Source organism: Staurois parvus, unplaced genomic scaffold (genome assembly GCF_062004578.1).
Source record: "Staurois parvus isolate SC_StPar_1 unplaced genomic scaffold, SC_StPar_1.0 ptg002230l, whole genome shotgun sequence".
Taxonomy (NCBI): Eukaryota; Metazoa; Chordata; class Amphibia; order Anura; family Ranidae; genus Staurois; species Staurois parvus.
In genome coordinates this window covers 34,456-54,021 of record NW_028320026.1, presented here as the reverse complement: position 1 = coordinate 54,021, position 19,566 = coordinate 34,456, and the positions used below count along the sequence as shown (strand labels likewise).

At 53.3% G+C, this 19,566-nt stretch overlaps 1 protein-coding gene across 3 annotated transcripts; it reads right to left on the bottom strand.

Moving 5' to 3' along the window:
• Positions 1-2,882: 2,882 nt before the first annotated feature.
• Positions 2,883-17,759, bottom strand: LOC149431506 (voltage-gated potassium channel KCNC1-like). 3 transcript variants are annotated; one of them, XM_089665530.1, is made up of 4 exons: positions 17,493-17,759; positions 12,970-13,188; positions 8,259-8,768; positions 2,883-6,087 (listed from the first exon to the last, which is right to left on the bottom strand). In XM_089665530.1, the coding sequence occupies exons 3-4, from the start codon at positions 8,745-8,747 to the stop codon at positions 5,284-5,286; spliced, it is 1,293 nt and encodes a 430-aa protein (XP_089521656.1). In that variant the 5' UTR covers positions 8,748-8,768; positions 12,970-13,188; positions 17,493-17,759; the 3' UTR covers positions 2,883-5,283. The 3 variants fall into 3 exon arrangements, with proteins under 3 accessions (XP_089521656.1, XP_089521657.1, XP_089521655.1); XM_089665531.1 differs by having other exon boundaries at positions 12,970-13,191; positions 17,585-17,759; XM_089665529.1 differs by having other exon boundaries at positions 12,970-13,191; positions 17,493-17,583.
• Between the last annotated feature and the right edge of the window lie 1,807 nt (positions 17,760-19,566).

Here is a 19,566-nt window from a genome sequence, read left to right as displayed (position 1 = left end):
GTCTCCAAGCTGCAGGAGGACAATGTGCAGGAGGCAAGGCTGTATAATCTCCTCCCCCAGCTCCACCCTCCACCCATTGAGGACAATGCTGGGAGTGGAGGTGAGGGGGCTGGGAGTGGAAAATGCTGGGAGTGGAGGTGAGAGGGCTGGGAGTGGAAAATGCTGGGAGTGGAGGTGAGAGGGTTTGGAGCGGAGATGAGAGGGCTGGCAGTGGAGGTGAGGGGGCTGGCAGTGGAGGTGAGAGGGATGGGAGTGGAGGTGAGAGGGATGGGAGTGGAGGTGAGAGGGCTGGGAGTGGAGGTGAGAGGGCTGGGAGTGGAGGGGAAAATTCTGGGAGTGGAGGAGATAGGGTTGGGAGTGGAGGTGAGAGGGCTGGGAGTGGAGGAGATAGGGTTGGGAGTGGAGGTGAGAGGGCTGGGAGTGGAGGTGAGAGGGTTTGGAGCGGAGATGAGAGGGCTGGCAGTGGAGGTGAGGGGGCTGGCAGTGGAGGTGAGAGGGCTGGCAGTGGAGGTGAGAGGGATGGGAGTGGAGGTGAGAGGGCTGGAAGTGGAGGTGAGAGGGCTGGGAGTGGAGGTGAGGGGTTTAGAGTTGAGGTGAGGGGGCTGGGAGTGGAGGTGAGGGGGTTGGGAGTGGAGGTGAGAAGGCTGGGAGTGGAGGTGAGAGGGTTGGGAGTGGAGGTGAGGGGGTTGGGATTGGAGGTGAGAAGGCTGGGAGTGGAGGTGAGAAGGCTGGGAGTGGAGGTGAGAGGGCTGGGAGTGGAGGTGAGAGGGCTGGGAGTGGAGGTGAGAAGGCTGGGAGTGGAGGTGAGGGGGTTGGGAGTGGAGGTGAGGGGGCTGGGAGTGGAGGTGAGGGGGCTGGGAGTGGAGGTGAGAAGGTTGGGAGTGGAGGTGAGAGGGTTGGGAGTGGAGGCGAGAAGGCTGGGAGTGGAGGTGAGAAAGTTGGGAGTGGAGGTGAGAAGGCTGGGAGTGGAGGTGAGAAGGCTGGGAGTGGAGGTGAGAGAGTTGGGAGTGGAGGTGAGAAGGCTGGGAGTGGAGGTGAGAGGGCTGGGAGTGGAGGTGAGAGGGCTGGGAGTGGAGGGGAAAATTCTGGGAGTGGAGGAGATAGGGTTGGGAGTGGAGGTGAGAGGGCTGGGAGTGGAGGTGAGAGGGTTTGGAGCGGAGATGAGAGGGCTGGCAGTGGAGGTGAGGGGGCTGGCAGTGGAGGTGAGAGGGCTGGCAGTGGAGGTGAGAGGGATGGGAGTGGAGGTGAGAGGGCTGGAAGTGGAGGTGAGAGGGCTGGGAGTGGAGGTGAGGGGGTTTGGAGTTGAGGTGAGGGGGCTGGGAGTGGAGGTGAGGGGGTTGGGAGTGGAGGTGAGAAGGCTGGGAGTGGAGGTGAGAGGGTTGGGAGTGGAGGTGAGGGGGTTGGGATTGGAGGTGAGAAGGCTGGGAGTGGAGGTGAGAAGGCTGGGAGTGGAGGTGAGAGGGCTGGGAGTGGAGGTGAGAGGGCTGGGAGTGGAGGTGAGAAGGCTGGGAGTGGAGGTGAGGGGGTTGGGAGTGGAGGTGAGGGGGCTGGGAGTGGAGGTGAGGGGGCTGGGAGTGGAGGTGAGAAGGTTGGGAGTGGAGGTGAGAAGGCTGGGAGTGGAGGTGAGGGGGTTGGGAGTGGAGGTGAGAAGGCTGGGAGTGGAGGTGAGAAGGCTGGGAGTGGAGGTGAGAGAGTTGGGAGTGGAGGTGAGAAGGCTGGGAGTGGAGGTGAGAGGGTTGGGAGTGGAGGTGAGAAGGCTTGGAGTGGAGGTGGGGGGGTTGGGAGTGGAGGTGAGAGGGCTGGGAGTGGAGGTGAGAGGGCTGGGAGTGGAGGTGAGAAGGCTGGGAGTGGAGGTGAGGGGGTTGGGAGTGGAGGTGAGGGGGTTGGGAGTGGAGGTGAGAAGGGAGCGAGGATCAGTGGGTAATCCTTGTTGAGGGCCGTGGATCGGTGGGTAAACATTGTTGAGGGGCGTGGATCAGTGGGTAAACCTTGTTGAGTGTGGATCGGTGGGTAAACCTTGTTGGGGAGCGTGGATCGGTGGGTAAACCCTTTTGGGGAGCGTGGATCGGTGGGTAAACATTGTTGAGGGCCGTGGATCGGTGGGTAAACCTTGTTGAGTGTGGATCGGTGGGTAAACCCTTTTGGGGAGCGTGGATCGGTGGGTAAACATTGTTGAGGGCCGTGGATCGGTGGGTAAACCTTGTTGAGTGTGGATCGGTGGGTAAACCCTTTTGGGGAGCGTGGATCGGTGGGTAAACATTGTTGAGGGCCGTGGATCGGTGGGTAAACCTTGTTGGGGAGCGTGGATCGGTGGGTAAACCCTTTTGGGGAGCGTGGATCGGTGGGTAAACATTGTTGAGGGCCGTGGATCGGTGGGTAAACCTTGTTGAGTGTGGATCGGTGGGTAAACCTTGTTGGGGGGCGTGGATCGGTGGGTAAACCCTTTTGGGGAGTGTGGATCGGTGGGTAAACCTTGTTGGGGGGTGTGGATCGAACTGTAGAGAGGATTCTGCATACATGGACTCAGTTGTGGGCGGAGCCGGAGTTCACTGTCTGCAGCTAACCCAACATAGAGGGGTGTCAGGCGATTGGCTGGATGGGAGATCATCAGCACAGCCGGAGTCTCTACAGCTCCACCCACTATTGGTCACATGGGGGAGGGGTAACATCCTGGGATTTGTAGTTCCACAGCAGCTGGAGAACCAGGAAGAGAACATTCACTATAAATGACCACAACCAGCGAGGGTGTCACCAGCAGAAGCTGCATGGAGTGTGTCATCCCACAGCATGGGGGCAGCCAGGTGTATGGGGTCACCATGAGGAGGAACTCCGCTGTGACGTGCAGGTCCCCCCCCGTCAGATAAACACATCAGAGGCCGGGATACAGCTGGTGGTGATTTATTGATTATCAGACGATTGATTATACGATTGTTACTTCAGAACATTTTATTGATGAAGAGACGGCTCATCCTCCAGCCACACGAGCCACAAGGACAGTGCTGCCCCAGGTGCTGAGACTTGGGATTCGCTGCACCGGTGTCCCCTCCACATCATCTGATATTTCATAGATGAAGTCAGAGATCCCCCCCCAGGGATGGGATGTCCCACCTCCCTGATAGCGGGGTACGTGGGGTCACTCCGGCTGTAACCCCCCTCCAGCTCTGTCCTCTCCTACACAGGAGGATAGCCGGGCCCCTCGGACAGAGACGGGCCCCTCACTGAGGACAGAGACGGGCCCCTCACTGAGGACAGAGACGGGCCCCACACTGAGGACAGAGACGGGCCCCACACTGAGGACAGAGACGGGCCCCACACTGAGGACAGAGACGGGCCCCACACTGAGGACAGAGACGGGCCCCTCACTGAGGACAGAGACGGGCCCCTCACTGAGGACAGAGACGGGCCCCACACTGAGGACAGAGACGGGCCCCTCACTGAGGACAGAGACGGGCCCCTCACTGAGGACAGAGACGGGCCCCTCACTGAGGATAGAGACGGGCCCCTTCTCCTTGTTCTAGAGCTTACACTCAGTCTGAAGTCCTCGTCTATCTGGTAGGAAGCGGCAGATATCGGCGTATTCCGGAATACACTGGCTTGTGGGGGGATGGGAGGAGAATAATATACAGAATTCCGGAAGTATTCAGACCCCTCACTGCTCTCAATGCTGTGATGTTGCCGCCGGTTACTACAGATGTTTAGATTCGTTCTTTCCTCAGGAATCTTCGCTCGGCGCCCCATCATGACAACCTGACAACAGAATCATAGAAATGTTGGTGAATTCATTCAAAATAAGAATCTGGAACCTCCCATCGTCAGAAGTCTTCACACCCTGTGCAGGAACACACTCAGGTGCCGCCCGCTTCTCCTGGTGGTTGCTGAGATTTTCCTACACCCAGATTGGAGGCCACCTGTGGGAAATCACATTGATTGGACAGAATTTGGAAAGGCCACACCCCTCTATAAAAAGCCTTACAGCTGACAATGCATACTGTATCAGAGTAAAATCCAGGAGGTCAAAAGAACAGCCTGCAGAGCTCAGAGACAGGATCATTGCAAGGCACAGGTCTGGGGAAGGCTACAAAAACATTCCTGCTGCGCTGAAGGTTCCCCAGAGCACAGTGGCCTCCATAATTCTCACTCTTCCCAGAGCCGGTCACCCGGCCAAACTGAGCAATCGGTGGAGAAGGACCTTAGTAAGAGAGGTGACTGAGAACCCGATGATGGCTCTGACTGAGCTGCAGAGATCCTGTGTGGAAATGGGGCAACGTTCCAGAAGGACGACCATCACTGCAGCCCTCCACCAATATGGGCTTTATGGCAGAGTGGTGAGACAGAAGCCTCTCCTCTGTGCAAACCACATACAACTTGGAGTTTACAAGGTTTGGCTGGGTGACCAGCTCTTGGCTGTGCCGAACGTCTTCCACGTGAGAATCACGGAGGCCACTGTGGTCTGGGGAACTTTCAGTGCAGCAGGAATGTTTTTGTAGCCTTCCCCAGATCTGTGCCTTGCCATAATCCTGTCTCTGAGCTCTGCAGGCAGTTCCTTTGACATACAGTATGCATTGTCAGCTGTGAGGCCTGTTATAGAGGGGTGTGGCCTTTCCAAGTCATGTCCAATCAACGGAATTTATCACAGGTGGCCTCCAATCAGGGTGTAGAAACATCTCACCAACCACCAACAGAAATGGGAGTGTCAGCTATGTGACCTTTTATAGAGGGGTGTGGCCTTTCCAAGTCATGTCCAATCAATGGAATTTATCACAGGTGGCCTCCAATCAGGGTGTAGAAACATCTCACCAACCACCAACAGAAACGGGAGTGTCAGCTATGTGACCTTTTATAGAGGGGTGTGGCCTTTCCAAGTCATGTCCAATCAATGGAATTTATCACAGGTGGCCTCCAATCAGGGTGTAGAAACATCTCACCAACCACCAACAGAAACGGGAGTGTCAGCTATGTGACCTTTTATAGAGGGGTGTGGCCTTTCCAAGTCATGTCCAATCAATGGAATTTATCACAGGTGGCCTCCAATCAGGGTGTAGAAACATCTCACCAACAGAAACGGGAGGCACCTGAGCGTGTTGCTGCAAAGGGTCTGAAGACTTCTGCCGATGTGAGGTCTCAGCTTTTCCTCTCTCGTAAATTCAGACATTCCTATAATTCTGTTGTCACTTTGTCATGATGGGGTGCTGAGCGTATATTACGAGCGTAGTATCATTGAGAACAGGGAAGGGGTCTGAATACTTCCGGAATGCTCTGTAGAAGTCAGGTCCATCCAGGACTCTACAAGGTTTGCTGGAGCTTCAGCCTCTCTTTGGCCAGAGCGATGGAATAGTAACGCTGAAACTTAATCACTAAAATTGGGATGGGCAACACGATGGTCAGAATGCCAGAAATAGCGGCCAGGCTGGCTACTATGCGTCCACCCGTGGTGATGGGGAAAAGATCGCCGTACCCTACGGTGGTCAGTGTAATGATGGCCCACCAGCAGCAGCTATATATATCTTCAAAGAGTTCATGTCTCATCTGATCACTTTCTAAACTGGACAATTCTAAATGGAAGGCCAAAGAGGCAAACAACAGACATTCCAAGGCCAGGATCAGCATGAGGATGAAGATCTCCCGGGTTATGGCTCTCAGGGTCCCGGACAGAACCCTCAGGACAAGGCTGCTGTCCATTAGCCTGACAAGTCTGAACAGTTTGAGGATGTAGACAATCCGCATCAAGCCCAGGACCTTCCAGACAATGTCCATCTTCTCCATCAGGCCTCTGGTCATCAGCTCCACAAAGACAGGAAAGAGAGAGAGAAAGTCCACCCAGTTCAGAGGACTCTTCAGAAACTTTCTTCTGTTGGGGCAGAAGAAGAAACGCGTCCCAAACTCCAACCCGAACCAAAGAACACAAAGCAGCTCCAGGTAGAGGAGGTAAGACGGATTCTCAAATACCACCTCCTGCTGGACGGAGTGGAACGGTTCATATTCTGAGGGGTGAGACTTGTTCTGCACATGTAAAAAATGCGGCTTTGTCTTCTCAAAGTAGATGATGATGGCTCCAATGATGAAGAGGAGGGAGATGGCGGTGACACCCTGGAACAAAGAGACTGCAGTTGTCATAGCGGGAAAGTCTTCTCTTACATTGACATCTATACAGTTTTCAGTTTTTATGTCATCCTCCTGATTGTTCCACCACCTACCCCCTCTGCTACGCTCTCATCAGAAAGCATACTTACCTGCCCAGTGGGTCCACCGTGGTCCGGTATGATCCACTGATCAGGTGTCAGAGCCCAGATGACTCTTTTGGATTCAGGTAGCCAGGCTCCTCCATAATGACCACAAGCTCTGCCCACCCACGGCTGTGACTGGGCTGCTGGGATATACAATATATTGCCCCAAGTATTGGGCCCCCGGCCTTTCCACGCACATGACCTTTAATGGCCCCCCAGTCTTAGTCTGTAGGGTTCAATATTGAGTTGGCCCCGCCTTTTGCAGCTATAACAGCTTCAACTCTTCTGGGAAGGCCGTCCACAAGGTTTAGGAGGGTGTCTATTGGAAGGTTGGACCATTCTTCCAGAAGCACATTTGTCAGGTCAGGCACTGATGTCGGGGGAGGAGGCCTAGAGTGGCTGTTGTTCCCAGTTGCTTCCACTTTGTTATAATCCCACTAACAGTTGAGCGTGGAATATTTAGTAGCCAGGAAATGTCACGGATGGATTTATTGCCCAGGTGGCCACCTATCACGGGACCACGCTTGGAGTCACTGAGCTCCTGAGAGCGACCCATTCTTTCACTGATGTTTGTAGAAGCCGTCTGCATGCCTAGGGGCTTGATTGTATACACCTGTGTCCATGGAGGGGATTGGAACACCTGAATCACATGATATGGAGGGGATTGGAACACCTGAATCACGTGATCGGGAGGGGATTGGAACACCTGGATCACATGATCGGGAGGGGATTGGAACACCTGAATCACATGATATGGAGGGGATTGGAACACCTGAATCAAATGATATGGAGGGGATTGGAACACCTGAATCACATGATAGGGAGGGGATTGGAACACCTGAATCACATGATTGGAAGGGGATTGGAACACCTGAATCACATGATATGGAGGGGATTGAAACACCTGAATCACATGATTGGAAGGGGATTGGAACACCTGAATCACATGATTGGGAGGGGATTGGAACACCTGAATCACATGATTGGGAGGGGATTGGAACAAGGGGTAAAATCTTCCGGAGCCGAAGAGGTTAATAAGTATCTCAGTCATTGGACCCCGAAGTTCTGTGGGGGCTGAGCCACTAGTTCGGGCGCTGGGACCTCTAAGTAGTCACCAGACAGGAATGGAGCTCCTCAGGCTCCTCGGATGTGGAAGGACCTCCTCATATTAGGAGGAGACGGGTTCAACTATCTCTAATGCTGGTTGATGAAATGGCCCTATAATAGGGGTTCCTCTTTCTAAAGGCCCTATAATAGGGGGTCCTCTTTCTAAGGGCCCTATGACAGGGGTTCCTCTTTCTAATGGCCCTATGACAGGGGTTCCTCTTTCTAATGGCCCTATAATAAGAGTTCCTCTTTCTAAAGGACCTGTAATAAGGGTCAGTTGTGTATTTAGGTTTTGTACTGCCATAGGCAACACAAAAATTGGCACCCCCCGCGCCCCCCGTAGAAAGAGCCTGACAGTGACCAAGAACACCCCTGCGTTCCACCCGAGCCTTCCACTACCACTGCCCCCCATACACCAGCCATCATCCCTCATGGCGAGAGAGAGAAAGACACTCACCTTCACAGCCCAGGAATGAGAGTCGGGCTCTGCATCCACCGTCATGAAAACCACAGCATCTCTCAGAACCCACCAGGTCCCCAAGCCACGTGTGTCCCTTCTTCCAAGGGGCAGTGCTCCCCCCCTGAAAAATGTCGCCCTAGGCAACTGCCTTGTTTGCCTTGTGGTAAATACACCCCTGATAGGGGTTACTCTTTCTAGGGCCCTATAACAGGGGTTCCTCTTTCTGAAGGCCCTATAATAGGGGTTCCTCTTTCTGAAGGCCCTATAATAGGGGTTCCTTTTTCTAAAGGCCCTATAATAAGAGTTCCTCTTTCTAAAGGACCTGTAATAGGGGGTTCCTCTTTCTAAAGGCCCTATGATAGGGGGTTCCTCTTTCTAAAGGCCCTGTAATAGGGGCTCCTCTTTCCATAAGGGGTGACTCTTTTGGGAGTGGTTCTGGGTGTACCCCCCCATATGACATTATTTACCATTGCTGCCAGGGAAGAGTACGGCTTCTGGAAGAGGTTCCAGACTTTGGGCTGCCATCGTCCTCTCCAGCTGTGCTCCTCTCCGTCTGTCTGCAGTAGAAGATGCTCATCGCTGGGTCCCGTCTCATTCCAGGAGGAGAAGTCTTCCATGGCTTGGGACTTGTGGTTGATGTTCAGCCAGCAGCACTGGGAGAGTTGAGTGAAGCTCACCTCCCAGAAGCTCAGCTCCTCCATGAGAACGGCTCTACACGTGTTATGGGAGCAATGGAGATGCCTCGTCCTGTAATAGTCCAATATATAGCCAAACACCTCGGGGTTCCGGTCGAAGAAGAACTCATTGCGTTGAGGGTCGTAGTTGCCGGCTTCGCTGGGGCTGAGCTCAGCCAAGGCGGATAGTTTTGTACCCGGGAAGGTCAGCAGTGTGCTGGTATAGGTTTCAAATCTGACGCCTCCGACATTGATGACCACACGCCTGGAGGAAGAGTCCATATTCGAGAGTTGCTGGTCCTTCTGAAATGAAAAGTCACAGATGAATCACATGATGCAGAGTACAGTCATTACACCTCAATATTCTGAACACAAACTGCAGATCCGATGTTCTGGGCCATACCGATGCGGGGACCACTTCCTGCATCGATGACTCTGAAACTTCAGGGAGTGAGGACATATCAAGGAATGAATTCAAAGATTCTGTGACCACATAGATGATAGAAAAGATGAGGCCGGGAGAAGCTTGCAGAAGACTGGAGAGGAGACCGAGGAAAGGAAGCATAGATTCTGATAGGACGTGAAACTAAAGTAGCAAAATGAGGAAAAAAGGAGAAATCTGAGGAGCAAAGACATGGAGAACATAGAGCGTCCCAGATGTGGTCAGTGATGTGGGGGGACAAGCTGAGGTCCTCCTACAGATTTGGCAGCAAAGACATGGAGAACATAGATCATCCCAGATTTGGTCAGTGATGTGGGGGGACAAGCTGGGGTCCTCCTCCACATTTGGCAGCAGAGACATGCAGAACATAGAGCGTCAGAGATGTGGTCAGTGATTTGGGGGGACAAGCTGGGGTCCTCCTCCAGATTTGGCAGCAGAGATGCAGAACATAGAACATCCCAGATGTGGTCAGTGATGTGGGGGGACAAGCTGGGGTCCTCCTCCAGATTTGGCAGCAGAGACATGCAGAACATAGAGCGTCAGAGATGTGGTCAGTGATTTGGGGGGACAAGCTGGGGTCCTCCTCCAGATTTGGCAGCAGAGATGCAGAACATAGAACATCCCAGATGTGGTCAGTGATGTGGGGGGACAAGCTGGGGTCCTCCTCCAGATTTGGCAGCAGAGACATGCAGAACATAGAGCGTCAGAGATGTGGTCAGTGATTTGGGGGGACAAGCTGGGGTCCTCCTCCAGATTTGGCAGCAGAGACATGGAGAACATAGAACATCCCAGATGTGGTCAGTGATGTGGGGGGACAAGCTGGGGTCCTCCTCCAGATTTGGCAGCAGAGACATGCAGAACATAGAGCGTCAGAGATGTGGTCAGTGATTTGGGGGGACAAGCTGGGGTCCTCCTCCAGATTTGGCAGCAGAGACATGGAGAACATAGATCATCCCAGATTTGGTCAGTGATTTGGGGGGACAAGCTGGGGTCCTCCTCCAGATTTGGCAGCAGAGACATGGAGAACATAGATCGTCCCAGATGTGGTCACTGATGTGGGGGGACAAGCTGGGGTCCTCCTCCAGATTTGGCAGCAGAGACATGGAGAACAAAGAAAGTGAAAGTATAAGTGGGCGCTTACACTCTCCATGAACCGAATAAAACCAAATAACAATAAAAAAGAAACAGAAGAGATATTCTTTCCTCCAAGCGCAGAGCCATGATACCATTCTCATAATACCAAGAGTGAAGCCTACACAACGTGGTGCCCAATATCTCGGCACCAACACACTCAGCGTCTGTACCCCATTGTCCCAGGAAGCTTCCTGAGGACACCACATGGTGAAGAGTGTAGAGACGGCTTACGGTTGTTGTATGCTTGGCTGAGCGTCATTTCCGGTTTGCGGTATTTGGAGCGCACGCCGAGGTCCGGGAAGTGGAACGGTGGTGCACAGACGCTGAGTGTTCGGTCTTCGTGGTCCTTGGGGGACAATGATGGAGAGACATTGGGCTCACAAGACAAGTGATGATTGGAGGAAAAGTGAGGAACGGCACTTGGGGAGCATCCGGGGCCAACAGCGCTTTATGACCTTTACTTTTAATTAAGAGGGTGATGGATCTTTGGTGAGCACATTGTGGTGACTATGGAGGTGAAGCACTTTGGGAAGATTCGGTGCCACACAAACAGTATTTCCATATTGGTGTTGGACTGCATGGAGCACCATGTATTGTTTGTGTTATTTTAGTTCATGGCATTTGGAGATGGAGTGCGGGGTGTCTATGGGGAGTGGAAGCGCCCCCTTATACTTTCACTTTCACATGGAAAACATAGAGTGCCCCAGATGTGGTCAGTGATGTGGGGGAACAGGCCGGGGTTCTCCTCTGGATTTTGAAGCAGGGACATGGAGAGCATAGAGCATTCCAGATGGGGTCAGTGATGTGGGGGGACAGGCCAAGGTCCTCCTCTGGATTTGCAAGCTGAGACATGTAGAACATAGAGTATTCCAGATGTGGCCAGTGATGTGAGGGGACAGGCCGGGTCTTCTCTGGATTTGGAAGCAGGGACATAGAGAACAGAACATTCCAGATGTGGTCAGTGATATGAGGGGACAGGCAGGGTCTTCCTCTGCATTTGGAAGCAGGGACATGGAGAACATAGAGCATTCCAGATGTGGTCAGTGATGTGAGGGGACAGGCCTGGTCCTCCTCTGGATTTGGAAGCAGGGACATGGAGAAGAGAACATTCCAGAAGTGGTCAGTGATGTGAGGGGACAGGCCTGGTCCTCCTCTGGATTTGGAAGCAGGGACATGGAGAACAGAACATTCCAGAAGTGGTCAGTGATGTGGGGGAACAGGCCGGGTCCTCCTCTGGATTTGGAAGCAGGGACATGGAGAACAGAGCATTCCAGATGTGGTCAGTGATGTGAGGGAACAGGCAGGGTCCTCCTCTGGATTTGGAAGCAGGGACATGGAGAACAGAGCATTCCAGATGTGGTCAGTGATGTGAGGGAACAGGCCGGGTCCTCCTCTGGATTTGGAAGCAGGGACATGGAGAACAGAGCATTCCAGATGTGGTCAGTGATGTGGGGGAACAGGCCGGGTCCTCCTCTGGATTTGGAAGCAGGGACATGGAGAACAGAGCATTCCAGATGTGGTCAGTGATGTGGGGGAACAGGCCGGGTCCTCCTCTGGATTTGGAAGCAGGGATATGGAGAGCATAGAGCATGCCAGATGTGGTCAGTGATGTGGGGGAACAGGCCGGGTCCTCCTCTGGATTTGGAAGCAGGGACATGGAGAACAGAGCATTCCAGATGTGGTCAGTGATGTGGGGGAACAGGCCGGGTCCTCCTCTGGATTTGGAAGCAGGGATATGGAGAACAGAGCATTCCAGATGTGGTCAGTGATGTGGGGGAACAGGCCGGGTCCTCCTCTGGATTTGGCAGCTGAATGAACGAATTTGTATAGGAGATGGATTGGTTGATGAATATGGTGGATATCATTTCTGTTCCTCTACATGAAGGAGATCTGTTCAGAGAAATGTTCTGGGGCTGTTGGGATCCTTTTGGTTCTGCCGGTACCCCGGTGAGGGGAATGAAGAGATTCGGCTCAGAGAAGTATCTGCTGTCCTCACACCTGCGTGCTTCGGACTATATGAAGGTTTACAGATCCATCACTAACAATCGACAGTGATGTGAGATACAGAGAATTCCAACCCGGGAACCCCTCCCCCCCGCCCTAAGCTTCACCTAGGAATCCGGAGAGGGACGTTCCCGAAAACTGTGTGAAATCAGACCCTCCCAAGATGGCCGCCTGGTGAGAGGCTGGACCCTACAACTCCAGTCCAAACATGAAAGCTGTCCTCATTCCCCGCACACCAGCGCCCGTCTCATTTATTCACCAACGTATCACTTTCCCACCTTTAGGGCTCATTTACACCACATGCAGTCAGGTGCGTATGCAAAAACCGAATGTGATCCAATGAGCCGCGTTCACACCGCTGCAGTGCTTTCGTGTGCATTTAGATGACGCATTTTTCTGCACACACAGGAACGCACTGCACACGCATGTAAATGCAGTGCAGTAAAGAAAATAAATGGAAATACATGAAAAAACTATTTAAAAAAATGCACTAAAAACGTGCGCAAACGCAGAGTGAATGCAGAGGGCGTGGTGTGAATGACCCCCTTCACCTGGCAGGCATGCCCATTCTCTGGCTTCAGTGTTCTCATTGGCTGGCTTCTTAGGGGGGATTTACTAAAGGCAGATAGACTGAGGACTGCTTCAGATCTTAGTAAATGAGGCGGAGCTCTGCTGACTTCCATCATCCAATCACATGCAAGCAAATGGTTTTTTTTTATTTTCCTTGCGTGTGATTGGGTGTTCTTTGCTTCAGATTCATTTGCTAAGCTCTGTAGCCACGCCCCTGCAGAGTGCACAGCCTATTTGCCTTTAGTAAATTCCCCCCCTGAAAGTACTGAAGTCGGGGGATGAGCATGACAGCCAAGCACCGGCATTTTCATGAAGAGGCCAGCAGGGTGGCCCCCATATCTCAGCTCAGGTTACCTTTACTGCCAATGAAGTTCTTCCTGCTGTCCCAGCGGATCTCCCGAAGCCTTGGATCTGCTGATGGATCTGCCGTCAGATCTCACACTGGGATCCGGAAGACTCTCTCCTTCCTCTCCGTCTTCAACCAAAACATCTGCTTGTTGTCTCTGAGATTTGGACTCAGATTCTGGTTCAGACCTCCAAGGACCGCCTCCAAGGACCGCCTCTAAGGACCGCCTTCTTGTTTCCAAAGGAGAAGAAACAGCGAAGAGAAAGTTCAGAAACCGAGATTTAAAGGAGACAAAATAAATGAATCTGTAAACCCGGCCAATGGAAGAGGAGATGGGAGAGGGGTCCATAGAGGAGACGAGAAAAGGGTCCATAGAGGAGATGAGAGAGGGGTCCATAGAGGAGAGAGGGGTCCATAGAGGTGATGGGAGAGGGGTCCATTGAGGAGATGAGAGGGATCCATAGAGGAGACGAGAGAGGGGTCCATAGAGGAGATGGGAGAGGGGTCCATAGAGGAGAGGAGAGAGGGGTCCATAGAGGAGACAGGAGAGGGGTCCATAGAGGAGAGAGGGGTCCATAAAGGAGATGAGAGAGGGGTCCATAGAGGAGATGGGAGAGGGGTCCATAGGGGAGATGGGAGAGGGGTCCATAGAGGAGAGAGGGGTCCATAGAGGAGACGAGAGAGGGGTCCATAGAGGAGACGAGAGAGGGGTCCATAGAGGAGATGACAGAGGGGTCCATAGAGGAGAGGAGAGAGGGGTCCATAGAGGAGACGGGAGAGGGGTCCATAGAGGAGAGAGGGGTCCATAGAGGAGAGAGGGGTCCATAGAGGAGACGGGAGAGGGGTCCATAGAGGAGACGAGAGAGGGGTCCATAGAGGAGACGGGAGAGGGGTCCATAGAGGAGACGAGAGAGGGGTCCATAGAGGAGACGAGAGAGGGGTCCATAGAGGAGAGAGGGGTCCATAGAGGAGAGGAGAGAGGGGTCCATAGAGGAGACGAGAGAGGGGTCCATAGAGGAGACGAGAGAGGGGTCCATAGAGGAGACGAGAGAGGGGTCCATAGAGGAGAGGAGAGAGGGGTCCATAGAGGAGAGAGGGGTCCATAGAGGAGAGGAGAGAGGGGTCCATAGAGGACACAAGAGAGGGGTCCATAGAGGAGAGAGGGGTCCATAGAGGAGATGAGAGAGGGGTCCATAGAGGAGATGACAGAGGGGTCCATAGAGGAGAGGATAGAGGGGTCCATAGAGGAGATGACAGAGGGGTCCATAGAGGAGAGGAGAGAGGGGTCCATAGAGGAGACGGGAGAGGGGTCCATAGAGGAGAGAGGGGTCCATAGAGGAGACGGGAGAGGGGTCCATAGAGGAGACGGGAGAGGGGTCCATAGAGGAGACGAGAGAGGGGTCCATAGAGGAGACGGGAGAGGGGTCCATAGAGGAGACGAGAGAGGGGTCCATAGAGGAGACGAGAGAGGGGTCCATAGAGGAGAGAGGGGTCCATAGAGGAGAGGAGAGAGGGGTCCATAGAGGAGAGGAGAGAGGGGTCCATAGAGGAGAGGAGAGAGGGGTCCATAGAGGAGAGAGGGGTCCATAGAAAGAGAGGAGAGAGGGGTCCATAGAGGACACAAGAGAGGGGTCCATAGAGGAGAGAGGGGTCCATAGAGGAGATGAGAGAGGGGTCCATAGAGGAGAGGAGAGAGGGGTCCATAGAGGAGAGGAGAGAGGGGTCCATAGAGGAGACGGGAGAGGGGTCCATAGAGGAGAGAGGGGTCCATAGAGGAGACGGGAGAGGGGTCCATAGAGGAGACGAGAGAGGGGTCCATAGAGGAGACGGGAGAGGGGTCCATAGAGGAGACGGGAGAGGGGTCCATAGAGGAGACGAGAGAGGGGTCCATAGAGGAGACGAGAGAGGGGTCCATAGAGGAGAGGAGAGAGGGGTCCATAGAGGAGAGGAGAGAGGGGTCCATAGAGGAGACGAGAGAGGGGTCCATAGAGGAGAGGAGAGAGGGGTCCATAGAGGAGAGGAGAGAGGGATCCATAGAGGTGATGGGAGAGGGGTTCATAGAGGAGAGAGGGGTCCATAGAGGAGACGGGAGAGGGGTCCATAGAGGAGAGGAGAGAAGGGTCCATAGAGGAGATGAGAGAGGGGTCCATAGAGGAGACGGGAGAGGGGTCCATAGAGGAGAGGAGAGAGGGATCCATAGAGGTGATGGGAGAGGGGTTCATAGAGGAGAGGAGAGAGGGGTCCATAGAGGAGACGAGAGAGGGGTCCATAGAGAGGAGAGAAGGGTCCATAGAGGAGACGAGAGAGGGGTCCATAGAGGAGAGAGGGATCCATAGAGGTGATGGGAGAGGGGTTCATAGAGGAGAGGAGAGAGGGGTCCATAGAGGAGATGGGAGAGGGGTCCATAGAGGAGAGGAGAGAAGGGTCCATAGAGGAGAGGAGAGAGGGATCCATAGAGGTGATGGGAGAGGGGTTCATAGAGGAGAAGAGAGAAGGGTCCATAGAGGAGACGGGAGAGGGGTCCATAGAGGAGAGGAGAGGGGTCCATAGAGGAGACGGGAGAGGGGTCCATAGAGGGGATGGGAGAGGGGTCCATAGAGGAGACGAGAGAGGGGTCCATAGAGGAGACAAGAGAGGGGTCCATAAAGGACAGGAGTCCATAGAGGAGGCAAGAGAGGGGTCCATAGAGGAGACGAGAGGGATCCATAGAGGAGACAAGAGAGGGGTCCATAGAGGAGATGAGAGAGGGGTCCATAGAGGAAACAAGAGAGGGGTCCATAGAGGAGATGAGAGGGATCCATAGAGGAGACAAGAGAGGGGTCCATAGAGGAGACAAGAGAGGGGTCCATAGAGGAGAGGAGTCAATAGAGGAGACGAGAGAGGGGTCTATAGAGGAGACGAGAGAGGGGTCTATAGAGGAGACGAGAGAGGGGTCAGGAGAAGAGAGAGATGGATAAGGAGTCGGGAGAAAGGATGGGGGAAGAGTTGAGAGGAGTTGATAGAGAAGACAGGTGAGGAGTCCGCAGAGGTGAGAGAGAAGATTGGTGAGGTGTCCATAGAGGAGATGAGACAGGAGTCAGGAGAAGAGATGAGAGAGAAGACAGGAGACAAGGGTTGGGGGAAGAGTTAAGAGAGGAGTCAGCAGAGGAGATGTGAGAGAAGATGGGTGAGGAGTCCATAGAGCAGATGGGAGAGGAGTCAGGAGAAGAGAGAGAAGATGGATAAGGAGTCAGGAGAAAGGATGGGGGAATAGATGGGAGAGGAGTTGGTAGAGAAGACGGGTGAGGAGTCCGCAGAGATGAGAGAGAAGATGGGTGAGGAGTCCATAGAGGTGATGAGACAGGAGTCAGGAGAAGAGATGAGAGAGAAGACAGGAAACAAGGGATGGGGGAAGAGTTGGGAGAGGAGTCCACAGAGGAGATGAGAGAGAAGACGGGTGAGGAGTCCATAGAGGAGATGAGACAGGAGTCAGGAGAAGAGATGAGAAGACAGGAGACAAGGGATGGGGGAAGAGTTGGGAGAGGAGTCTGCAGAAGAGATGGGAGAGAAGACAGGTGAGGAGTCCATAGAGAAGATGAGACAGGAGTCAGGAGAAGAGATGAGAGAGAAGACAGGAGACAAGGGATGGGGGAAGAGTTGGGAGAGGAGTCCACAGAGGAGATGAGAGAGAAGACGGGTGAGGGGTCCATAGAGTGGATGAGACAGGAGTCAGGAGAAGAGATGAGAGAGAAGACAAGAGACAAGGGATGGGGGAAGAGTTGGGAGAGGAGTCCACAGAGGAGATGAGAGAGAAGACGGGTGAGGAGTCCATAGAGCAGGTTGGAGAGGAGTCAGAAGGGATGGGAGAAGAGTTGGGAGAGGAGTCCGCAGAGGAGATGAGAGAGAAGACGGGTGAGGAGTCCATAGAGCAGGTTGGAGAGGAGTCAGGAGAAGAGATGAGAGAGAAGACAAGAGACAAGGGATGGGGGAAGAGTTGGGAGAGGAGTCCGCAGAGGAGATGAGAAGACGGGTGAGGAGTCCATAGAGCAGGTTGGAGAGGAGTCAGAAGGGATGGGAGAAGAGTTGGGAGAGGAGTCCGCAGAGGAGATGAGAGAGAAGACGGGTGAGGGGTCCATAGAGTTTATGGGAGAGGAGTCTGCAGAGGAGATGGGAGAGAAGACGGGTGAGGACTCCATAGAGGAGATGAGACAGGAGTCAGGAGAAGAGATGAGAGAGAAGACAGGAGACAAGGGATGGGGGAAGAGTTGGGAGAGGAGTCCGCAGAGGAGATGAGAGAGAAGACGGGTGAGGAGTCCATAGAGCAGGTTGGAGAGGAGTCAGAAGGGATGGGAGAAGAGTTGGGAGAGGAGTCCGCAGAGGAGATGAGAGAGAAGACGGGTGAGGAGTCCATAGAGCAGGTTGGAGAGGAGTCAGAAGGGATGGGAGAAGAGTTGGGACATGAGATAGGAGAGGAGGTTTTAGCAGCACAAAGATTCTTCTAGTAGATCTGAAGGCTCTCAGCCTGGGATATGGGCCCCGTCAGTCATCGTACCTCGGTCTGCACATCTGTAGAGGAGGGCATATTGTTCGGGGCTGTTGCTGGTCCGACTCGGAAGAGCCATCCAGCGGGATGAGGCCTCTTACCTTCCTCTGGGGTTCCAGCATCTGTGTGAGAGGACAGAGGGCCAAGCGGGGGCTGAAGCCTGCACAGGAAATGGGAGGAATGAAAGGCACAACATGCTGCCAGTGAAATCCCACCAGCTGGATAATCCCGGGATGGGAACTGGAGAGACATCTGGAGGTCTCCGACAAATAATAAAAGTCTGGTCATGGGGGACCCAATGATTGTTGATCTGTGAGAATGCCGGAACATTTACTGGGAAAGCATTCACATTTCACTTGTTTACTATATTCGTATGACCGGTATTGCTATACTGAGGAGTGTTGTCTGGAGGATTGATGAGATAAGAGCAATTGGCCATATGAAGCCTGCCGATGTAAAAGATACAGAAAAAAATCTAATAACAACATTAAACAATTACAACGAAGCTAAAGAGAAAGATCGGCCATCTTCATACGAAGTGTACAGAAAGTTCCAACAACAAAGACTGAAGACTTGGACTTCTCTCCAGACAAATCACTGAATTAGACCCAAGAATAGAACGAATGACCTGAGATATCAACCGTCCTTCATAGAGAAGAGAATCCACGAGGACGGTCAGAAGAACTGACATTCTGTTCGGAGAAATCCATAGATGGAGACCAGACTGGACATCTTCGGAAAGTTTCGGCTCATAGAATGCATTCCTGACCCGGAGAAACACGGAAGCAACAAGTCCACCATAGAACCTCCCCTTCCTTCCCGAACCGTCCAGCAGAAGAGAAGGTGGCACAGAACCAGACTGGCAGGAACAATGGCTGCCAAATCCTCCAATAAAACAGGAAATTATTGTCCCAGTCATAGTGACCATCTGTGACTACATACTGGAGGCCATCACACACCAATCTACAGGGGAACCTACAGATCGACCAATACGGAGAAGTCTATGTGTTGACCCTAAAACTTGAGAACCCCAAAGTGAGCCAATTATACATGTTTCTATAGATGTGGCTAAACCCCAACATCTGGGGCAAGTGCCCTGAGTCTGCTGCTGAATGGCCCGGTCTAGGGACAATGAGCCGGCTGGCAGACAGTGTTGGGTGGGCGATCTCCCATCTAAAATGACCTGAAAATGTTCCAATGACAGAGTCACTCTTCAGAGGCAGCGCTGCAGGACGAGAATTTCTCCTCTCTGCAAAGTCACCACTGGCCTCAAGTTATTAACTCGACTCTAGTCACCACCAATATAAAGGTGCACTTCATCCCAGACCACCATGGAAAGGGGGTACTTCATCCCTGACTACCAAGGAAAGGGGGTACTTCCTCCCTGAACACCAAGGAAAGGGGGTACTTCCTCCCTGAACACCAAGGAAAGGGGGTACTTCATCCCAGACCACCATGGAAAGGGTGTACACCACCCCTGACCACCATGGAAAGGGGGTACTTCATCCCTGACTACCAAGGAAAGGGGGTACTTCCTCCCTGAACACCAAGGAAAGGGGGTACTTCATCCCAGACCACCATGGAAAGGGGGTACTTCCTCCCTGAACACCAAGGAAAGGGGGTATTTCATCCCAGACCACCATGGAAAGGGGGTACACCACCCTTGACCACCATGGAAAGGGGGTACATCACTCCTGACCACCATGGAAAGAGGGTACACCACCCCTGACCACCATGGAAAGGGGGTACACCACCCCTGACCACCATGGAAAGGGGGTACATCACTCCTGACCACCATGGAAAGAGGGTACACCACCCCTGACCACCATGGAAAGGGGGTACACCACCCCTGACCACCATGGAAAGGGGGTACACCACCCCTGACCACCAAGGAAAAGGGGTACACCACTGTGACATAAATGTGGGGTCGTGTTAGCAGTATAACCTCTGGAAGTCATGTGATTATGTGTTCCATCCAGCGATCAGCACAGGAGCAGTGGCTCTCCTGGGTCTCTCCCTCCTCATTGGCTGAGACAGCAGTGGCAGCCATTGGCTATAGCCTGTAGTGCTGTGACCACTGACC

Coding starts and splice junctions, on each gene's coding strand:
- LOC149431506 (XM_089665530.1), bottom strand. CDS start 8,747: ATGGACTCTTCCTCCAGGCGTGTGGTCATCAATGTCGGAGGCGTCAGA. Junction 6,088..8,258: donor ACTCTTCCCTGGCAGCAATG/GTAAATAATGTC, acceptor TCTTTGTTCCAG/GGTGTCACCGCCATCTCCCT.